The following is an 18,870-nucleotide window of genomic DNA, read 5'->3' as shown; positions in this document are numbered from 1 at the left end:
AGACAAACACCATACTCCATGCCCGCTAACAAAACAAAAACAACCATACGACATTCCCTTCATCAGCTATCCCGTCTCTCTTGACTACCTCTACGCTGTGATGCTTCCGAGTAAAGCTCAACAGAGACTCTCAGCACAAACTCCAACAACACAAAGTCTGACGTCCAAATTGCCCCAGCAGCAAGGAAGAATTCGATGCTCTTCATGGTGAAGAGAAGATAAAATCGAGCAAAGAACGGCGCGGAACACGAGTCAACGGATGGTCCGGGACCAACTTCTCCAGCTCAAAGCAAAAAGACTCGGCAGCATTCTCCCAAAGCTGCTGGGTCCTGTAAGTGCTGCGACCTGGAAGGGCCCTCTCCCTGCAGTAACGAATATTATGCGCATGAGTCTCGATTAAGAGCTGTCGATCGACGAGAGCCTGCTCCTCCAGCGGGTCAAGGCAGCCTTCGTCGGCCTGCTCTTTTCCCTCTGTTGTGAGGTCTTGGCCGTCGGGCGCCGGGGAGGGGTCGCGGGGCTCAGAATGATCTGGGTGAGGCTCTTGAAGTTGGGTCTTCGGAGTCTCAGCAGGGGACAGGACGGGGCCGTCTTGGTTCATGGCAGGCTCGGCGGTTGCGCGAGCTGCTTTCCGGAGGGTCGTGGTTGCCGAACTTGCCATTCCGTTGGCCCTCCTTTCTCTGTTGACCCGGAGGCGCTCTCGGATCAGGACGTCTGCGATGAGTGGTGAGACCGACTTCGGCAACTCCGCAATGGGCCTCTCTTCATCGTTGACGAAGATCATGTTTTTGCCGTATTTGCGGCATTTCATGGCAATCTTGCCCGCTTCCTTTTGGCTCGTGACGCCAGATTTGGCTGGGACCCAGTAGAGAACCAGTTCGACCCTCATTCCCGGAATATCGGAGAGCTTTTGTACTTCTTCAAGGACAAGTGAAGAGATTCTGGCGCGTACGGCTCGGCGCGGGTCCTCAGGTGCAGTTTCAACCGGGTTGATGATATCGCGAAGGGCTTGGTTGCTGGGGGTAAAGACATTCACGGTAACCTTTCCCGGGGCCCTTCCATGGGGGCCGACTGGGATAGCACGCAATGTCTGGCCCGCAATCCTAACCGCCTGAGAAATCGCCAGACTGTTCGCAGCGTGTTCGTCTGTGACGAAAGGCTGGTTCCAACCCATCTTGAAAACCTCGCCATGGTCGCTTGTGCCAGGTGACATCTGCCTGAAGACTACCGAGTACGCGCCCTTGAGCTCATGCCCCTCGACACATGATGCTGAGACAAAGAATCCCAACGAGATGTCAATAGGGGTTGCGATGGGGCGACACTGAGCTGCCTCAGCTCGCGCAATCACCTGGTTTCGGCTCATCTCATCGCCTGCGAAGGGAATAAAGACGGTGGCGGTCAGAGTAGAGGTGAAAAGAAGTTCTTGTTATCACAGCTCAAGTCAGTGACCGGGAGATAATACAAGCTGAAGCCGTATCACCGACAAAAGACTTACTGAAGAGCTCTACATGCTCAGGCGTGGGCCGTGCTCTGCGAGCGATCCAGTCACGTTGCCCGCTCCTTCTCTCTTCATTTCTGGGCTCTGGAAATAGCGACTGCATGGCGATTTGGGGCGTAGGTTGACGATGAGGTATATGTAATGTACGAAGAGTAGGTACGTTGTGCGCGCGCAGGAGACTGTGGCTTTGGTGGTGTAGTTGTGGCTACCTCAGCAAGTGAGTTACGGCGAACTGTCGATTGTTGTCCGTGATGCGGTAGTTAGGAAGGGAAATAATTTTGCCGAGAATTGGTATTGTGTGCTCCGTAAAGAATACCTACTAGGGCTCTGAAACTTTCAGGCAGTGACAGGTTCCGCGTCAGCTGTCTAGCCGTGGCAATTCAATACCGAACGTAGTATCGTGGGCAAACATGGGATGAAAATTAGGGCAGCTCTTGTTGTCCACGATCCTATCGGAGCTGGTGTCGACCTTGACCCGTGTTACTGTGGAAGTGGCGTGCATAGGGGTGGTAAAGATGAGCTTATCCGGCACCACTTTTCTTGTGTATCTCATTCTGTCCACAACAGGAGAAACGAGCAAGTACAATGCCATAGTAGAATTCAGGCACTTTGGTGGTCTAGACAAGGACATAGGAAAACAAAATGCGGTCGAGGAACCCTTTGCGAGAGTCTTACGGCTTAGACAAGTAAGGATGGAGTGCTTGTGTGACAGTGCTGCTTCAGCTTGAAGGTCAAAAAAGTGAGCGAGGACACAAGAACGGTATCGGGGAAGGCGAAATAGGGGCGGCACGAGGCCCACATATGTAAAGCTAGGATCGCGCTTCCCCATACTACCTGTATGTACTAGTAGAGATTGTAGTGCCTTGAGAGCGTTGAAAGCAGATATCAGTAAGTTAGGTAGTGGTGAAAAAAAGGGACCAGATGATGTGTTGCTTCCAACGTCTTGATGAATATGGGTATGACCCGACGGGATGCATAATTTAAGAAAAAAAAAAAAAAAAAGATGGGCAAGGGCGTGAATCGAACGCGGGACGTACAGCAGCCTGGAAAGGAGTAGAAGAGCCTTATTTATTGCGTAGCCGGAAGACGCCAGGTTGAAGTACTGCTTGGGGGCCAAACGCCTCGGCTCCTAGCTACCCGCAGGACAGGCAGACTAGAGCAAACGCGGAGCACCGCTAGGGTTTCACAGGAGATTCCCCAAGCCCCGAGTGGTGTGGTTTGTAAAAGCTGCGCACCACGCCGCTCGACCACACAGCCCTTGGAAGTTGTTGAAAGTACTAGCTGTTCGACTAGCCTATATTGCCCGCTCGTCCATCCGCTACATGCAATCACGCCCTTGGTGAATTATAAACAAGAATTTAATACCGCAAGCCTAAAAGACTTTGCATATATCGCTAGATGCGTTCAATTTCTTGCATCCACGGTTTCATTCTGAGGCTGACCGATGCAGGGTCCAAGAATCTTGAATAACAAAAAAAAGACCAAAAAATATGGCAAGGGCGTGAATCGAACACAAGCGGAACGTACAGCAACCTGGAAAGGATTAGAAGAGCCTTATTCATGCGTAGCCGGAAGACGCCAGGTTGAAGTACTACTTGGGGGCGCCAAACGCCTCGGCTCCTAGCCACCCGCCGCAAGGCAGGCGGACTAGAGCAAACGCGGAACACGGCCAGGGTTTTTCAGGCGAGATCCCCCAAGCCTCGCTGTGTGGTTCGCAAAGCTGCGCGTCACACCGCTCGACCACAGAGCCCTTGGAGGTTTGTTGGATGTACTGACATTTCGATCAGTTTGAATACCCCCTTCCTGCCCCATACCCCTCAGCAGGACTGGAGCTTTGCTGCCTGCATATTGGTCTTGACGGACTTTACACATGACACTCAGCAATTGCGATTCTTTCCTTTTGAGATAGGCAAACTAATCTTCCTTTCAATTGACACGGATCCTTCTTTGAGAAGTTCGTTTCCGTTTCCATTCATCCTCAGTCTTGATATGAGTTCTGTTCGAGATCCCAAGTCGGAAATGGTGCCATATGCCTTTGCTTCATTCACGCGTACAACTCCAAGTTGAGAAAGGAAACAAAGTACAGAAAGAATGCTGATCAGGAATGCAGGTGGATATGTTTAACATGCAAGGTAAACTGAGCAATGGGACAAAGACCGAATTTGACCATCGACTTGATAACGCGCAAAGGCAAGTTTTGACTAGCTAGAAAAAGGAAAACATGTATCCCCAACACCATGAGAGCTATGCACTACAATCTCAATTGAATACAAGTCCTTCGATCTCCGGTCGTAGCAACAGTAACTGGAGCAAGTGTCCCCTATTCTCCATCCAGCAATGGCGCTTGTTGGAACTGACCACTACGGCCTCCTCCCGATCCTGAAAACTTGACCTTCAAGTATCCTGACTGGACAAAATCACCCGTTGTTCATCGCCTATCATTGAGAGATGTTTTCGGGTATGATGTTGCTGATAACGTGACCCTCTAAAACAACTCGGACACATCAGCAGGCATAACCTCCGTCATCAATTTCCTTCCAAGCCTCCTCTCTTACTCCTCGTTCTCAGAAGTGTCAGACTCTTTCTCGTCGTCACTAACAGTCAACTCTCCTGACTCATCCTCGTAATCGCCGTCGCTGCTCTTCTCATCCATTGCCGTCTCGTAGGCCTCTGCATACAAGATCCGATATGACTTCTTGTACCCACGGCGGAATCCGTCCATATACCCAGTGTTGTTCCCATCATGGCAACCGTCAGAGATGCCATTGTCGTAGCCGTCCTTGAAGGCATCGTTGTAAGCTAGGTTGTACGCCTTGGAGTAGGCCTCGTCGTAGATCTCGCTGTAGACCTTCTTGTACACCTCGTTGTAGATGGACTCGTACCAAGGGCCATTGTCGGTGAGGGCAAACTTGTGCGCGTGGACGGGTCGGGCAGTCGGCTGAGAAGGCGCGTGGGACTGGTGCGAGGTTGAGAGTGGCTGAGACGGGCGCTTCTCTGTGTCAACGTCGACGTTGCGGCGCTTGGTGAATCGCTTCTCGGTGGCTTCGTCCTCCTCGCTGTCGTCTTCGCGCTTGCGGCGCTGTCCGTTCACTAGCTTGAGCTCTTGTTGGCCATTCTCTACTCTGGATCTCTGTTCGTAGTTGTGACGGTGCTCGCGCTCGATCTCGAGTTCGCGCTCAAGCTCGTTGCGAACGCTCAAGCTCCAGGCGTGTCTGGTTTTCAACAGGTCGCGCCGGCTGGGTACCTTTAGGTCTTGGGTACCTTCGGCAAGATAGCAATTGAAGGAATCTGCTTGAAGAATTGTCAGAATACACCCTGGACAAGAGCGCAGGAGATTTGCTGAAGTTGAGAGGGAGAGGGCGCATCAGCTTACCATTGTTTGAGTTTTGCTCCTTCTTCGGAGGTGCAGGCGGTACCATTGTAGCTCCCCTGGATCAGGCAGTTGTTGATTGAGGCGAAAATGCAAAAGGGATGCTTGCGCTCGTTGCTTAAGCCAAATGACGATTTTGAGTTGCGACAGGAATGCGGGAAGTCCCCTCTGGTATGTAGGTACCTAGTGCAAAGTAATGCAAGTGAAGAAACGCCCGGTTGCAGTGAAGGGCGAGAAGTGGGGGCATTGCGGGCGAGGCATGGATTGTTTGTGATCTGTGGTGGGGGTCAGGTGCATGCATAAACTGGGATATGGCAGTAACTTTGAGTCTTGCAGCGCACGTCCGATGCTGTTAGCGCACTATGTAAGTGCTGTGACATTCCTGGTTCAGCCTCTTGATAAACTGCGGGGCGTTCATGGTGAATGGTTAAAGCATGATACCTCCATTACCGTCATATTACTGTTGTTACCGTCGCTTCAACACAGGCAAGCAATGACTAATATGTGAACCAGGCTGCAAAGCCGGTATTACTCACAATATGGTCCTATAACCCTGATTCTGAGATGTTTGTTCCTGCGTGACGCGCAATGCTGCACTGAGCTGCCTCGCTGACTCTCTACAGTATGCGCGGCCCACATAGAGGATACAGATGGCATGACTCCGAAGAGCACGCCTCGCTTCGTTTGGCTTTTCTGAACTATAAAATAGCAGATCCCATGTAGTTTCTTGATTCCACCCTCGGTAGGGCTCGCAAATTTGGGAGTATAGCACCACTTTGGGGTTAGGGTTATAACCGTATAAATAACGAAAGTTCAGCATGCATCGTTCCTTCCACATACAACGATTTTATCTCATCGTACTTCCGCCTTCATTTGCAGAACCCGAGAAAGACTGAAGTTGGCTCCTGTTATTTTCTGCCCACATCTTCCGCTCTCGAACTAACTTGTCACGAGTCACGGGACCAGACGGATTCTACAATACTTGAGTTGTACCGTCTCTGCCCCGCTTTTCACCCGTTTCTCATCAACCAACGATCGCGTTCGTTGGCGACTTCCGTCCTCCCTCGCATTCATCACCCACCCGCGATACAACCACTTTTTATAACGGAGCAAGCTCTTTCAACGCTTTCCATCCGACGAGGCCACCTCACTATTTTCGTTGGTCGACCCCAGCTTCTAGAATATGCAATACTCGCGAAGACATCCACGAGATATGGATACCTCCTTGGACCGCAGAATGAAATCCCGACCGGATAGCTTGAGTATTGCCACATTACCAAACACATGTCAGTGCGCGTTGAGGCGCATGGCCCTTTGAGGCATCAGAGCCGGTTGCGAGACAGTATACTGACAGTTATTTCTGACTTCAGACTCCCGAGTCCTTGATTCAAAGCATTTTTGCGGCGAGATCATCATTGAAAAGGACCGAGCGAAGGCCATCGAAACCGCGTGCCGTGCGCACCGCGTGGTCTCAACATCCACAAACATCACCCTTGCAATCTTTACCGATGGCTCACGGCGCGGTCTTAATGGTGCCTATGCGGTCACATTCAAACGCTATGCGCCAGGCACTGAGGAGCACGGCAGCGAAGTAGCGGCCGGCTGGCCTGTTTTCCGCCAAAGCATCAACGGCTGTGAATTGCTAGCAATCAAGCACGCTATCAAGGTGGCAATCAGCGAGCTAGCCACACTCGAACGACAATTGCCGCCGAAAACCAAATCAAAGGTGCAGGTCAAGATCTTTAACGATGGCATATTCACGCTCGAGCATCTAGCAGAATTGAGGGAGACTATGCCAAAAGAGAGCGACCATATCTCTTCCATTTACCGCTGGTCAAAGAGACTTCGAGAACGATTCGCAGGTCGCGTCTCACCACTTGAAGTAAGATTGCACTGCTCTGGGTTCCTGGTCACGTCGACAACAAGGTGAAGCTTCATTGCAAAGCCGATGAGGTAGCTGGCATAGTTTCCGAGACTACGATGCCCTTGCTTATCGTCGGCGGAGAGGAGCGGCCGTGCCGTCACTGGGACTCCGTGATCCAGAAACTGTCTCGGGAACTGCCCGCTCCGCCTTACCAGGCGACATCACGAGTGGCCGAGGGAGGGGATGCGGAGGGCCAAGATGGCGACTACGATCTATTCCCATGCCAAGCGGACATAAACGGCCCAGGGAACAATCTCGAGGTCCTCGAAGGCTCGAACGACTACGAGGTGCACGGCAATGATAATCACCTCCAACCTCAACCCAATGAAGAGCGGCAAGATATCAGCTTCGAACACTGGTTCAATCAATGCCAGGATATCCAGCGGTGGAACCAGTTGTCAGCTGAGTTTCAGGGTTGCTACCAACAGTGGTACACCCTGTTTTTAAGAGAACAATAAAAACGCGATGTCGATCTGGAAATGGGCGGAACTTGAGGCGTGAATCAGGTGACATGTCGCGTAGGGCGGGGGGACCTGGGCAGTCATCTAGCTAGGCTAGATGACTGGCCGTCGGTCGTTTCTGGGCTTTGGCAATCAATCGAGCAAGTAGCTCAAGACTTTTCTTCCTCTCTGCTTTTTTCCCTTCTTCTTTTGACCGTTGGTTCGATCTAGTGATCCACTGACAGTGGCCTCTTTCTGGTGGCGCGAGAAGTCTCGCCCATCCCTTGTGACTGTGAATGGCCTCTTCGACCTACTGGGTAAAATGGGCTTTTCATCCCTCATGCCCTCCCTATTATCCAGCTGTGATACCCTTCACGACAGTGTTTTATGGCATGTCGACACTGAAGACAATGAACGCGGAAGCAAGCCTCTTTGTTTGGCACAAACAACTGGACGTTGAGTTATGGTTTTGAATTTTCCGCGTGCTCAATTTTTCTGTTATCTGTGTATCCGATGTGTAGCTGGCTTGCCAGTTAAGCTTGCTGTGTCGTTGGTTCCTCCTAATCTCGTCAGGGATACCCGGTTCGAAAGTGGCACCGCTGGCATCTACTGACATAGTGCATTAACACAAGTGTACCATAACTTGCCGCAACACTGATAACAGCTTATTTGTAAATATCCATGCTTCCCGGTCACCCTTGCCTGGCCCACTGTTCCTTCTACCCCACTATTAACCTCACTTCATTAACGGAGGGCTACCGTCCATACCTGTGAGCACAGCGAAGACGTGAGTTAACAACGCTTTCAAGGACTCAACACCCATGTTGACATCAGGAGAAAGTTTGTGAATGAGAGGCAGCCAAATGCAAGCCGAAAAGAATGGATTGGAGTCTGCTCTATGCCTGATTCGCTGAGGCACAGAGGCGCTACGATTGTTTGGCAGAAGCGTTTATATCCCCTGAAGCCTCTAATACACACCACTACTTGATTCCATACTTTCATTCTCTTATACTTTTTATGGCCCTCTCTGTGCCCTTCTGCCCTTCCTCCTCGTTTTCTTCTGTTTTGTTGTTTTCCTTCTTGGACCTGTGCTGCTTTTTCTTCTCCCGTCGATACGGGTTTCGACCTGTTGTTCGTCCATCTTCTCCTTCTCGTTCTCGTAATCCGCCTCTTCATCCTCCATCCCCTCCTTCTTCTACTCCTTCATCTACTACTCCCTCTGCTGCACCTTTATATCTCGCTCTCTTGATGTTTCTTGTATCGTTGGTTGACTATAACATCCCGTTTATAATAGTATTGTTGTCAGTTTCTCACGAAGGTTAGAGATCCATCGCTCTGTAAACCTGCAGCACTGTCAGTCATGGTGAGATTGTGAGTATAATGTTAAGAGCGTTAACAGCATTATGAGGCTCGTGCAGACATATTCTGTAGACACAAACTGTATAAGAAGTGTGAAGACGTGCGGTAGCGTGATATTATCTCGATATAAAGTTAAAGCCAGGCAAGAGTGCCCGGCCTACTTCTCCTTGTACATACCTCTAGATTAGTACAGCTAGTCCAATGCTACCTAATCAGTTTGTTAACCTGATATTCCAAGTCAGACCTATCCTTATCCGTTAGAAACACTGCAAGATCACTTGAAAATGCCTTCGGTCAAACAGAGAGTGCATTACGTATCTCGGTATAACCAAGCGTGAGAATGGTGTCAACCTGAAACCCTCTGAAACACATCATATAATTTAGATACACCTATACTAATTACCGATACGCCTGAAGCTCACGAAGTATGGAAGAGTGTCCTGAAATTCATCCATTGACCGAGCGAAGCGAAGAGTTATGTCACAGTTCCAGTGAAGTCGAAGTTCACTTCAGGAGAAATAACATTGTGCTACTTCATGTCGCGAGAGCAGTAGAGGTAGTTTTCAGGTTTCTTAGTTATGAAGCTGGATCGAAGGTACGATCACAGAATACAAAGCTATTCAACAGCAAAGTACTGGAAGCGATGGATGTATCAAATGAAACATAACTCAAAGCTACCTCTACCATGTTCTAAAGTCTCTACCTGACAGGGGTATCTCGTACAAAGGAGAAGAAACCGAATGAATCCAAACTCCTTGCTCTTGAGCAATGCGAATAATGACAGAGAGAAAACCTTGACAAACCCCAGCTTTTCACACACCAAACGCCACACATCTATGATCGCTCGGCAACTTCGCCATAGTGCAACATCAAAGTCTTCCTCCTCCAACACGAACGCAACATGACATAACAAACTACAAAGTCCAGAACATCCCAAGGCCGCCAAAGTACCAATGACGAGGACGAGAACGACCAACCAACCGCCTTAGGAAAAGGATGCTCCGAAGAAGAAAGGTTGGTCACGCGCCAAGTGGCGCACCTCCTTGTCTTTCTCACTCACCAGCTTTTGCCGCTGGCTTATGTTCACACGCATGGCATGGATTTGGTCCAGCAAGCGGTTAATCCGGACTCTCTTCGCCTCATGAGCACGCACAATGGGATTTCCAGGCGCCATCAGGCGAAGCTCCTTGAGGCAGACCTCCTGCCACCGCTCCAGAACCGGTTCCTCCCTATGTCCACGCATCCTCCTCTCCTGCATGAAACGGATGCACTGCTCCAGAACATGCTCCTCCATCCAGTCATCTTCCTCCTCAGCCGTCGCTTCGGTTCTAGTCACCGTGGCTTTTTCGGTGCCTGGAACATCATCTTGTTCGATGCTTGGGGTCGAGTCCTTGATCTGGCTGGTCTGCTCGATGGTGGGACGGGCCGGACCGAGATCGCGCCACCACAGTGGCTTGTTCGTTCCCGGGAAGGGGATGTTCGATACCATGTCCGGAGGGCCGCCCATTGGGGGCGGGCCTGACGTGTAGGACACCGGGTTGCTGGGGCGAGAGGGCGAGGGGGAAATCTCGATGGACTCGTGGACCTCGAGGTCCGAATCGTAAAAGTCCTCGGGGTCGGAAAAGGAGGAGACGTATGGCTCCGGACAGGGGTCATATGACTGACCGTACCACGAGTCGTGGTATCCAACGGAACAGATGATATCTCTAGGGACACCGGCTGCTGCTGATTTCTCGTTGGACTTCTCTTTGTGATCCTTACTTTTTTGGATAAGGGCGTGTTCTACATCGAGATACACCGATGGAGGCATCTCTGCAGCGAGTCTGGCTTCACCGTCCAGGGTAAACATATTCTGCTCGCCATCAAGTAGTCGACATTGGAGGGCAACGCGCTTGGCGGCCCGCTGGCTCTCGAGGCTACTTTCCGCCGTTAGCCAGTAGAGGTGTAAATCGACCTCCAGATCGGGAATGTCGCCAAGCTTCTGACTTTGTTCGAACATCATGACTTGAATCGTTCTCAAGAGTTTAGCGTGAGGAGTGAGACTCCTGTTCGCACTCCAGGCGTTGTTGGTAAGTACGATGTCTCGGAACACGTGAAGGGCTCCCGTGAAAATATGTACCGTAGCAAGCTTGGGACCACCTGGACCAGGAGGAAGGGTGCGCAACCGCTGGTGGGCAAGCTGAAGTGCCTGGACCACTGCCAGAGCTTCTGCAACTACGTTGTCCCTAAGTAACCGTGAACTCCACGCCATCTCGGCTTGCTTGCCATGGTCGTCGGTGTTTGGTGACATTTCGGTGAAGATTACCGAGTAGGCACCGACGGTCTCCCCGCCTGGCTCGTGCAAACGGGACGCTCCTGTGAAGAATGACAGCGCAACTTCGCCTTTCGTTGCCATGCGCCCTTGGAATCGCTCAGCGATGGTGATAATATGACGCTTGGAGGCCTCGTCGTTTGGTTCAGGAGCATTGACTTTGCCGCGCAATGTGGTGCAGACTTTGGGAATGCCTGTTTGCGATGGAATTTATTAGCAACGATGAAGAGAATGTACGATGATTTGACACAATGTTTCGGGCTGGATGTGTCTTACGAGAAGTATTGAGTATTTCTGGTCTGCTGAGCGCCCGGCTGGACGAGTCGAGCCTGTTGTTCGCTTCCGTTGCATTTGACGCCATGCTGTACAATGTATCGTGAGGGACTTGAAAGACGCGCAGAACTAAGATGGTCGCAATAGGAGCGCGCAACTGTGGCTCAAGGTGATGAAAGTACCTCTACGTATGCGCAGTCGTCGAGGTGTTACAAGGGGCAAGAAGACGGTGACGCGCAGTTAACAGTTGCTGTTTGCGAACTTTGATCGAGGGGTAGAAAGAAATTTCGGGAGTCAAATTATGTTCTGTGCGTGACGTAGGGCCTTGTGGGTGGACTGCTCAGCCTTGCAAGCCGGCCGCGTCACCCCTCAACCGTACCAGATTAATGGGTTGGCCCAATGGCAGCGGTATGGACATCGGATGAGACCTGGGTATAGTAAACTAGTGATGCCGCAAAAGGAGCTCACAGACCGCAAGTACTCGAGATGTTAATGAACCGATCATTGTTGGTCAAAATGTGATCGGTTGAGGAACGATTTGGGCAGGCAACTGAAGAGAGTCACGTCAACCTGACATAAACCTACGTTGAAGTGAATCAACACGATATGAAAAGACATTTGAGCACTCGCAATATTACAGGATTTTCAGTATTACACGACGGGGCTCAAAAGCAGTTGACAAACGGAAGGTGGATAATAGAATAATGCTGCTACTTCCTGCGCCGATACATGAGTACCGAAAGTACACATTGTAGGTCTAAAGCTAGCAAAATGAACGTATCACAAAGAAGACGGAAGTATTATGATGGATGATGGATGGATTGCAGTGCCAGTCAGATAGTAAAAGCAAAAACGGTAAAAGGACCAAAAAAAGAAGGTGGAAAGGTCTCGATCGCGAATCGAACAGGGGACGTTTGAGCAACTGGAAGGGAGTAGTAGAGCCCTATTTGCATAGCCGGAAGACGCCAGTTACAAGAAACTATCCCAGAGGGGCACCGCTCAGCGCTTATCAGTCGTACTTTAGTGTAGTGTACACAGTTCTACGGTGACGCGGCCGCCATGAGCGGGCAGTTTTCCCCTGGGCCTAACCCTGGTGGATTGCAAAGCTGCACACCATACCGCTCGACCACTGTCCCTTTCCGAAAATCTGCCACAAACCTGTGACTTATCAACCTCCCCACCAGCTTCAACCCATTCATTTCACTCATGCCTACCTACCTACCCATTCCACCCTGCTTCCGAACACAAACAGCGACGCGTTGATGCGGCTTTCGAACAAAAGGATGGACAGACCACCTCATTCACCTACGCGCATTTCACGCTGCCTTTGGCATACTCGTGCACGCATTTGTGTCTTTTACTACACATTTGAATCAAGCGTTGGAGCTTCTCAATCAAATCACCTGCCATAGACTCTGCCTGATGTGCTCAAGTTCCAAGCTATCGCGAGGGAGGGCTGTGACAGTTCTGAGTCTTGTATCTTTTCATTGATACCTACCTAGCGCTACAAGCGGTGAAATGACTGACAAGAGTCTCTCACAAAAACAGAAATCGGCAGAGTGTGGATAGAACCACTGGCAAATGGTCTCGCAGTGGCTAAACGAGGAAAGGCTAGCAAAAACATCTAAACAGACAACTATCTACCTTAAAAGGCTGTTGATAGGGGTAGTAGAGCGATCGTGTTCACCTAGGGCTAAACATGGCCCTCACTAACAGAGATACGTCCGTGACTCCGTGAAACGTCCTCCCTTGATCTTTCCTCCTCCCGGTCGCACCAGAACTGATACACCCACAATGCCGGCATAATGGTACTTATTTTCAGTGGACCGTGTAGTCCCTTCCGCAACCAAATTTGCTGGGCTGCGGGTGACTGGAGCGTTCGCAGGATCTGTTTGATCAGTCTTCGAGTCTTGTATCTATTGAGTGCCCATGCAGTGCAGTGAGTGAGCTTGATGTGACATGGCCAATATCTTCAGTCAACTCCCAGCGTAGCCGAGGGAATTTTTTTCCTTCATCCATCCGCAACTGAAACTCAATCCTTGTGCAGTGGAGGATAAGGCGGTACATTAATGAGGACGGACACTGTAGGGTAATGGCTTGTTTAAAAGCATTCTGAAAACAAAACATGAGGGCTCTAAAGACTCTACCTGATATTGAAGATGACTTTGGCCTTTAGATAACTTGTAAGGGGCGTAAATATTACACCAACACCGAGTGTCCTCCTGCTTCACGGAAACCTCCTAACAAAAGTGGACCTCTCTTTACCCTCTGATTCCGGCTGCCCGAGTTGCCCAGCACCCCAACGTCCTCTCCGACAGTGCCCGTGGCGGCAGAATATACGTCTATTTCACCGCTCCCTGGACGGGTCTAAGGTGATTACTTTCCAGCCTGGCTTCCGTATGATCGTTGACAACCCCATTATCCGCAACGAGTCATCCGCCAACCAGTACCGCCAGCTAACCTTCACCTGCCTGAACGCGCTCGACACCCGCACGGGCGAGACCAAGTCCATACCTACCTAACCTTATCTGCAATGATAGAATCGTGATCAAACGTGCGTCTTCCCAAATTCCTGGGACAGCAAGAACCTGGATTCTGCCGACCAATCCTTGCAGGTCACCTATCTCCACGCACGGCGACAACAATTTCGGCTGGAAGTGCAATGCGTTGTAAAGGGCCATGAACGCCAACTGCAATATCTGCGACGGCGTCCTCCGCATGGAGACCATTGGCTAGGCTAACCCGTGCTCCCAAAGCAGAAAGTCGTGGAAAATTTGATGGGTAGTTGATGGAGTTGCCGGATGCTATGCGTATCACCGGCCCGCAGCCGGGAATGGGAAGCGGTGGTTTAAGCTGCACTGTTGCAAATTTGGGACAGTGTGGTCGGACCGGATATGCAGGGTGCACAGCCTGTGCTTCGGGGTCAATTCGCAAGCAGTAGAATGACTGGGACTCGCGATCCTTGTAAGGCGTGACAGTGCGGTCATACCGGGGCCTGAGATTCCGGCCCTGCGAAAGGAATTGCGTGTTAGATAATGCGAACAAATGTGTCTGGATGCCTGTAAATAATATGGAGGGCACCAAGACCTAGATGCTATTGTACCTACTACATACTTCATTCTCTGAGCGCATCATTTCGAGGATCCAGTGAACCTCAAATCCTCAGCGTCAACAGTGAAACGAGCGTAGATCTACCGTCCAAATCAACCAAGTCAGCAAGTCATCAATGCCGCAGTATCACAGAAACCCACATACCTCGAACTCTCCAACGACTGCGCCACAAGCTGCGAATAAAAGCTCTTAACATCCCTCAACGAAATCATCGAGTTGCGCCCTTCCCCTTCCTCCCTTATTACAACCTCTTCATGTACCGGGAGTGTCTCAGGCTCCACAACAATAATACACAAACTTCTAAGATTCGATAGAACAGACATCCATGTCTTATTGTCCACATCCGGCCTGTATAGCATGGTATTCGACAGCGAAGAAGCAATAACAGGATGCGTCAACTCCAAGCGTCGGATCGGTAGGCGATCCACGGCTTGGGGAAGCATGCTCAGGAGATCCTCGTTCTCTTCGTCTGCGACGACGATGCGGAATGTGTTTTCAGAGTAAAAGACGTCGAGCGCTTCGGCGCGGGTCTGCTGGTTCAGAGAGAGAATGGCGGTGGTGTCGGCTTCTTGGAGACACTCGAACACGGGTCGTCTGCGGCTTAGCTCGATGGTGTCGGGCTGGAGGACGACATCGCGATAGATGAAGATGCGGATCTCGAGGGGCAGGTCGAGGAACCCGAGTGTCTTGGGGTCGGAGTAGGGGAGGAAGCTCGTGGGAGACATGGTTGAACGACGGTCGTGATATTCTGGTCGTGGTAACAGGGCGCTGTACTGGACGGTAGATGCGTTTCGGTCGCTTGTGAATTGGTTTTCTGTGAGATGCCGACGTCGGTGGTGGCCAGATTCAATGCTGCGGGACTGGGCGTAGCCGTCTGTTATTTAAGCCATAACGGTTGAAGATGATGTCGGATTACCAACGACGACAGATCGGTCGATGCGGGGCATGATGGTGTAGCGACTGCGTTGCCAATGGATTACTAGTACTGCAAAGAACTTGTGTAGAGGCGGGTGGTGCGCCAGTGACCATACCACGGCTGAAGATGCCGGAACTTTGTCGAAAGAGGTTGGAAATCGGCAACTGGAGAATTATCAAGACGATCTCGATGGGAGTCTGATGGTGTTTTGTCCACACTGCAGGAGGAAGGCAGAGTTGCATGATGGGATTGGTGGATGACGTAGGGGAAGAAGGTAGCGAGTATTCTATACCGCATGCACTCGACATGCGGAAGGTGCCTTTGGGGTACATGAATCCCCTTGGCCGGCTGCCTATCCGTGGTTGGTTCGGTGGTGTAAAAGGCAACATCCCTGGGGTGGAATGATTTCACTTCTGACTGAGGTCCTTGAGGAAGATACGGGTTCGAATCCTGAACGGGCTGACCACATTTCTTTTTTGGACCTTCTTCCGACGCGTATCCATTGCTATTCATCTGATTGTTACCAATTGAGATGATGTAGTTCTTCATGGGAGACAAGCAATTATTGTTCGTTGGCAGTCATGTCGATAAATGGTATGAATGACTGTTCGTTCAGATGCAGGTGATCGCAAACGAACCGCATAGCATCGGGAAGCATACAACCTCAGTGCAAAATACTTGGCCAAGACGTGAACCCATCTTCAGCTCTACAGTCATGGGACCCTCGTTCGTTTTGCCGCAACTGGCAGCCGGAAATATCTGTGGAACCCCGAAGATCTGTTCCGTGCCGTCGTGCAACATTGTTTCCTGCAACGGGAAGCACTTCACCAACCAGCCGGGCCGTGACACCTCAATCCATTAGCCGGCATGTGCTACGGTTGTTCGCTGGGTCGATTGGCTTGGCCCCCAACGTCTTATAGTCCGGTCGATCTCGATCTCGTACTTGGTTGAAGGTGTGCTATTGCGGCTGCTTGGTTTCATGAGATCCAACCACCCCCTCGGAAGTCATCATCGGTTTCGAGATCAACTCACTTGTTTCGGGAAACTGAGGGGCAGGGTGTAGGACATAACTTCTCGCTGTTGTCAACCAGTGATTGACATTGCACAGAAGGCAATGCTGGTGAGTTAACATGGTCCATGACTTGAAATTTCAATCGAAACTCAGCTAATGACTAAGGAAATCAAAGAATGAATGACAGACACTCCCCCATAATGGCCAGCATATGCAGGCCTGCTATGCTAGCCCATGGATGTCGGTGAGAAAACGGGCCCCGTTAAACAAATGAAAACTTCAGTAAAGACTGTAACTTAACCGCATCCGGCAACTCTCGATTGTGTCATTCCAGACTTGGTGAAGTGCATGACGTTTTCCGTCGCAGCTTCGTCGAGAGTTATGTTAAGTCTTCGTCAGTTACTTGACTTAGACTGTCAAGTTTCCCAAGGCATTTATAATATCCAAGTTCCCACTGCTCCTCAAAATCTTTCCGACTTCCTTCATGTGATTATGAAACCTACTGACTTCGGTGTAGACGTCGCTAACATCCTCCACAATGTCCTTCATCTATGGGTTAATTGGTGTTAGTTGACCCCCGTTAATAGTAATCTAGGAATTAGTTAGGTATTTTTCAATCTGCCAACTTCCTGTTTTGTAAGGACCATCCTTCTTCATCTTCGTGCGACCATTGGCTTTCTTGATAGCACTAGGAGCCGGCTGGCACTTCTCCTCATCTTCCTTGCTGAGCTCACCAGACCAGAACTTGGTGGTCAGTTCCCATCTTCTCTCAATCCTAAGAAGGTCACCATCGGCTAGCGCAGGCAAGCGATTAGCATCCCTTGAATCGAATGAGTATCAAGTGGGGAGCCAACGGACCATACCCTCTTCGATGATGGAGAGAGCGGCATCAATGTGCGGTCTCAGGTCGTTGAAATACCTGGTCGCATTTCGCTTGGCGGTTGCGGGGTCGAGGTAATAGACTTCGAAATTGAAGTGCGTCGCCCAATCCGGAAAGGCATATTCGAATGGGAAGCTAAGGTCGAATCCAAGCTTCACAAAGTCTTTTCGCATACGAGCATGGTTGAGGAGATTTTCCCAGTTATTGACCAACTCCTCCGGACTTGTTGAGGTTTCTACCGGTTCTTGTAGTTTGGGCAGTGAAGAAAGGTCTGAGTCTGTCGTTCTGGAGGATGTTTGGCTTCTTCTGGACATTTTTGCAAGTGCTCTAGTGCGGTATATCAACAGCAAATATGATTGGAAGGCTTGTACCAAATGGGTAACGAGAGTTGTTAGCAAGTCTGCTGCTGTTGAAGGGAAAAGCTAAGTTGGAAACGAGCATTGTAATGAATGATTTATAGGTAGCTAGCACTATTCTGAAGCTTTGTTGTTCTTGCCATTTAGGACTCGAGATGTTGGTAGAGGCGTGGCTGCCAGTCTCACGACGTGACCATCTTCGTCCTTGATCAGATCAGATACGAGGCGACAGAACCTCGTTGTTTCCAACATTTCGGAGGCGAATCCATATGAGGACGCAATGATATTGAAGGTAGAAAGAAAATGGAAAGAGAGGTTGTATCAATCCTCAACTCACCAGCTTCCAACCACCTGACGATTTTGATCATCTGTGCAACCCTAACCCTGAATGCAACAAGGGCCGCGAAGAAGTACCCGGCCTTGCTGTTGGCTCGGCGGCTCGGCTGGTTGGCAAGTGGAAATCTCATGGTCAGTCTCTTGAAAGCTTGCAATAGTTGGCGCCCTCAGGGCTCAAGCAGCTTTTATCTACATGAGATAAATTGCCCGGTCTATATGACGTGGGTGTTGGATGTGTGAAAAGAAGAAGCAAAACCCCCAAGGCAGCGCTTTCAGCGGGGTTAGGGTTGGCGTTGTCTGAGGCCCAGCGGTTCACGCTGCTCATCCCACCATGGGCGATAGAGGATACAAACAGATATTACCATTTGTCACTGATTCCGGGGCGTAAACATCTTTCCAATTTGGAAGCCTGGACTTTGATGTTGCGAGTTCGAAGCTCGCTTACTTTTGTTGTCGCTGGGAGTCTTTGCCTAGAGGTATCGCCAATAGTTCGCTGCAGTTGCTATTTCCTGCAGTGTGTAGATCTGCAGCTGTCAGGGCGCAAAACACCTGCAAGTTGATCCGTGCGCATCTGCTTTCAGTTCACGATTCTCTCCCTTGCTCCTTCCGTTCCTGAAACAAGAAGCCGCCGATATTGGATGTGTCAACAACGAGCAACATCCAGCTTCCTCTCATTTGGATCTCCCACTCTCTCTTTTGTATCGACATATTTTCCCAGGGATGGGATGGCTCCGAGTAGAACGTCCGGACAAAGCCCAAGTTTGGTGTGATATTTCCACCACATGGCCCGTGCGCCCAAGAAGCTGACTGCTGCTTTCATTCAGCACCTTCGCGAACGGTGTTTTTACATTCCACCCGGATTTCGACTGCGCGCCAGCCATCTTTCGTCACTACCTGTCATCATTCTGGAATTCGGTCTTCGTCGATGAATGAGGGCTGGCTGAAGGACTCCTTGCAAATGTCCGTTCACGGTAGTAGCCGTCCTCAATGCCGATTTCGCTTCTCTGAAGTCACAGTCCGCTGACAGCCATGCCACGCCATCGTCATCTTCCCTGCCTCTGTCCTCAGTCAATGCAGTTGATCATAT

General features: G+C 50.4%; 7 protein-coding genes across 7 annotated transcripts; 2 read left to right on the top strand and 5 right to left on the bottom strand.

The window, feature by feature from the left end:
• Nucleotides 1-202: 202 nt before the first annotated feature.
• On the bottom strand, nucleotides 203-1,598 carry NEUTE1DRAFT_141100 (uncharacterized protein; the record flags this gene model as incomplete). Its single annotated transcript, XM_009856427.1, has 2 exons — nucleotides 203-1,419; nucleotides 1,493-1,598. The coding sequence occupies 2 exons, from the start codon at nucleotides 1,596-1,598 to the stop codon at nucleotides 203-205; spliced, it is 1,323 nt and encodes a 440-aa protein (XP_009854729.1).
• Nucleotides 1,599-4,268: 2,670 nt separating this feature from the next.
• Nucleotides 4,269-4,739, bottom strand: NEUTE1DRAFT_27386 (uncharacterized protein; the record flags this gene model as incomplete). Its single annotated transcript, XM_009855494.1, has 1 exon — nucleotides 4,269-4,739. A coding segment is annotated over one exon (471 nt), but the record flags the coding sequence as incomplete, so codon positions are not given.
• A 1,309-nt stretch (nucleotides 4,740-6,048) lies between these two features.
• NEUTE1DRAFT_113254 (uncharacterized protein) lies at nucleotides 6,049-7,247 on the top strand (the record flags this gene model as incomplete). Its single annotated transcript, XM_009856426.1, has 3 exons — nucleotides 6,049-6,151; nucleotides 6,236-6,747; nucleotides 6,792-7,247. 3 exons carry the CDS (start codon nucleotides 6,049-6,051, stop codon nucleotides 7,245-7,247), a joined length of 1,071 nt encoding a protein of 356 aa, XP_009854728.1.
• Nucleotides 7,248-9,573: 2,326 nt separating this feature from the next.
• Nucleotides 9,574-11,260, bottom strand: NEUTE1DRAFT_48623 (uncharacterized protein; the record flags this gene model as incomplete). The annotated part of the gene is made up of 2 exons (XM_009855518.1): nucleotides 9,574-10,844; nucleotides 11,083-11,260. 2 exons carry the CDS (start codon nucleotides 11,258-11,260, stop codon nucleotides 9,574-9,576), a joined length of 1,449 nt encoding a protein of 482 aa, XP_009853820.1.
• A 2,182-nt stretch (nucleotides 11,261-13,442) lies between these two features.
• On the top strand, nucleotides 13,443-13,694 carry NEUTE1DRAFT_48399 (uncharacterized protein; the record flags this gene model as incomplete). Its single annotated transcript, XM_009855508.1, has 1 exon — nucleotides 13,443-13,694. A coding segment is annotated over one exon (252 nt), but the record flags the coding sequence as incomplete, so codon positions are not given.
• Nucleotides 13,695-14,326: 632 nt separating this feature from the next.
• NEUTE1DRAFT_49364 (uncharacterized protein) lies at nucleotides 14,327-15,008 on the bottom strand (the record flags this gene model as incomplete). Its single annotated transcript, XM_009855558.1, has 2 exons — nucleotides 14,327-14,363; nucleotides 14,428-15,008. The coding sequence occupies 2 exons, from the start codon at nucleotides 15,006-15,008 to the stop codon at nucleotides 14,327-14,329; spliced, it is 618 nt and encodes a 205-aa protein (XP_009853860.1).
• Nucleotides 15,009-16,802: 1,794 nt separating this feature from the next.
• On the bottom strand, nucleotides 16,803-17,405 carry NEUTE1DRAFT_141095 (uncharacterized protein; the record flags this gene model as incomplete). Its single annotated transcript, XM_009856425.1, has 2 exons — nucleotides 16,803-17,005; nucleotides 17,075-17,405. 2 exons carry the CDS (start codon nucleotides 17,403-17,405, stop codon nucleotides 16,803-16,805), a joined length of 534 nt encoding a protein of 177 aa, XP_009854727.1.
• Nucleotides 17,406-18,870: the final 1,465 nt, after the last annotated feature.

This window comes from Neurospora tetrasperma (assembly GCF_000213175.1).
Source record: "Neurospora tetrasperma FGSC 2508 unplaced genomic scaffold NEUTE1scaffold_6, whole genome shotgun sequence".
Classification (NCBI taxonomy): Eukaryota; Fungi; Ascomycota; class Sordariomycetes; order Sordariales; family Sordariaceae; genus Neurospora; species Neurospora tetrasperma.
The sequence above is the reverse complement of the archived record's forward strand: the minus strand, read 5'-3'. Positions and strand labels throughout refer to the sequence as shown.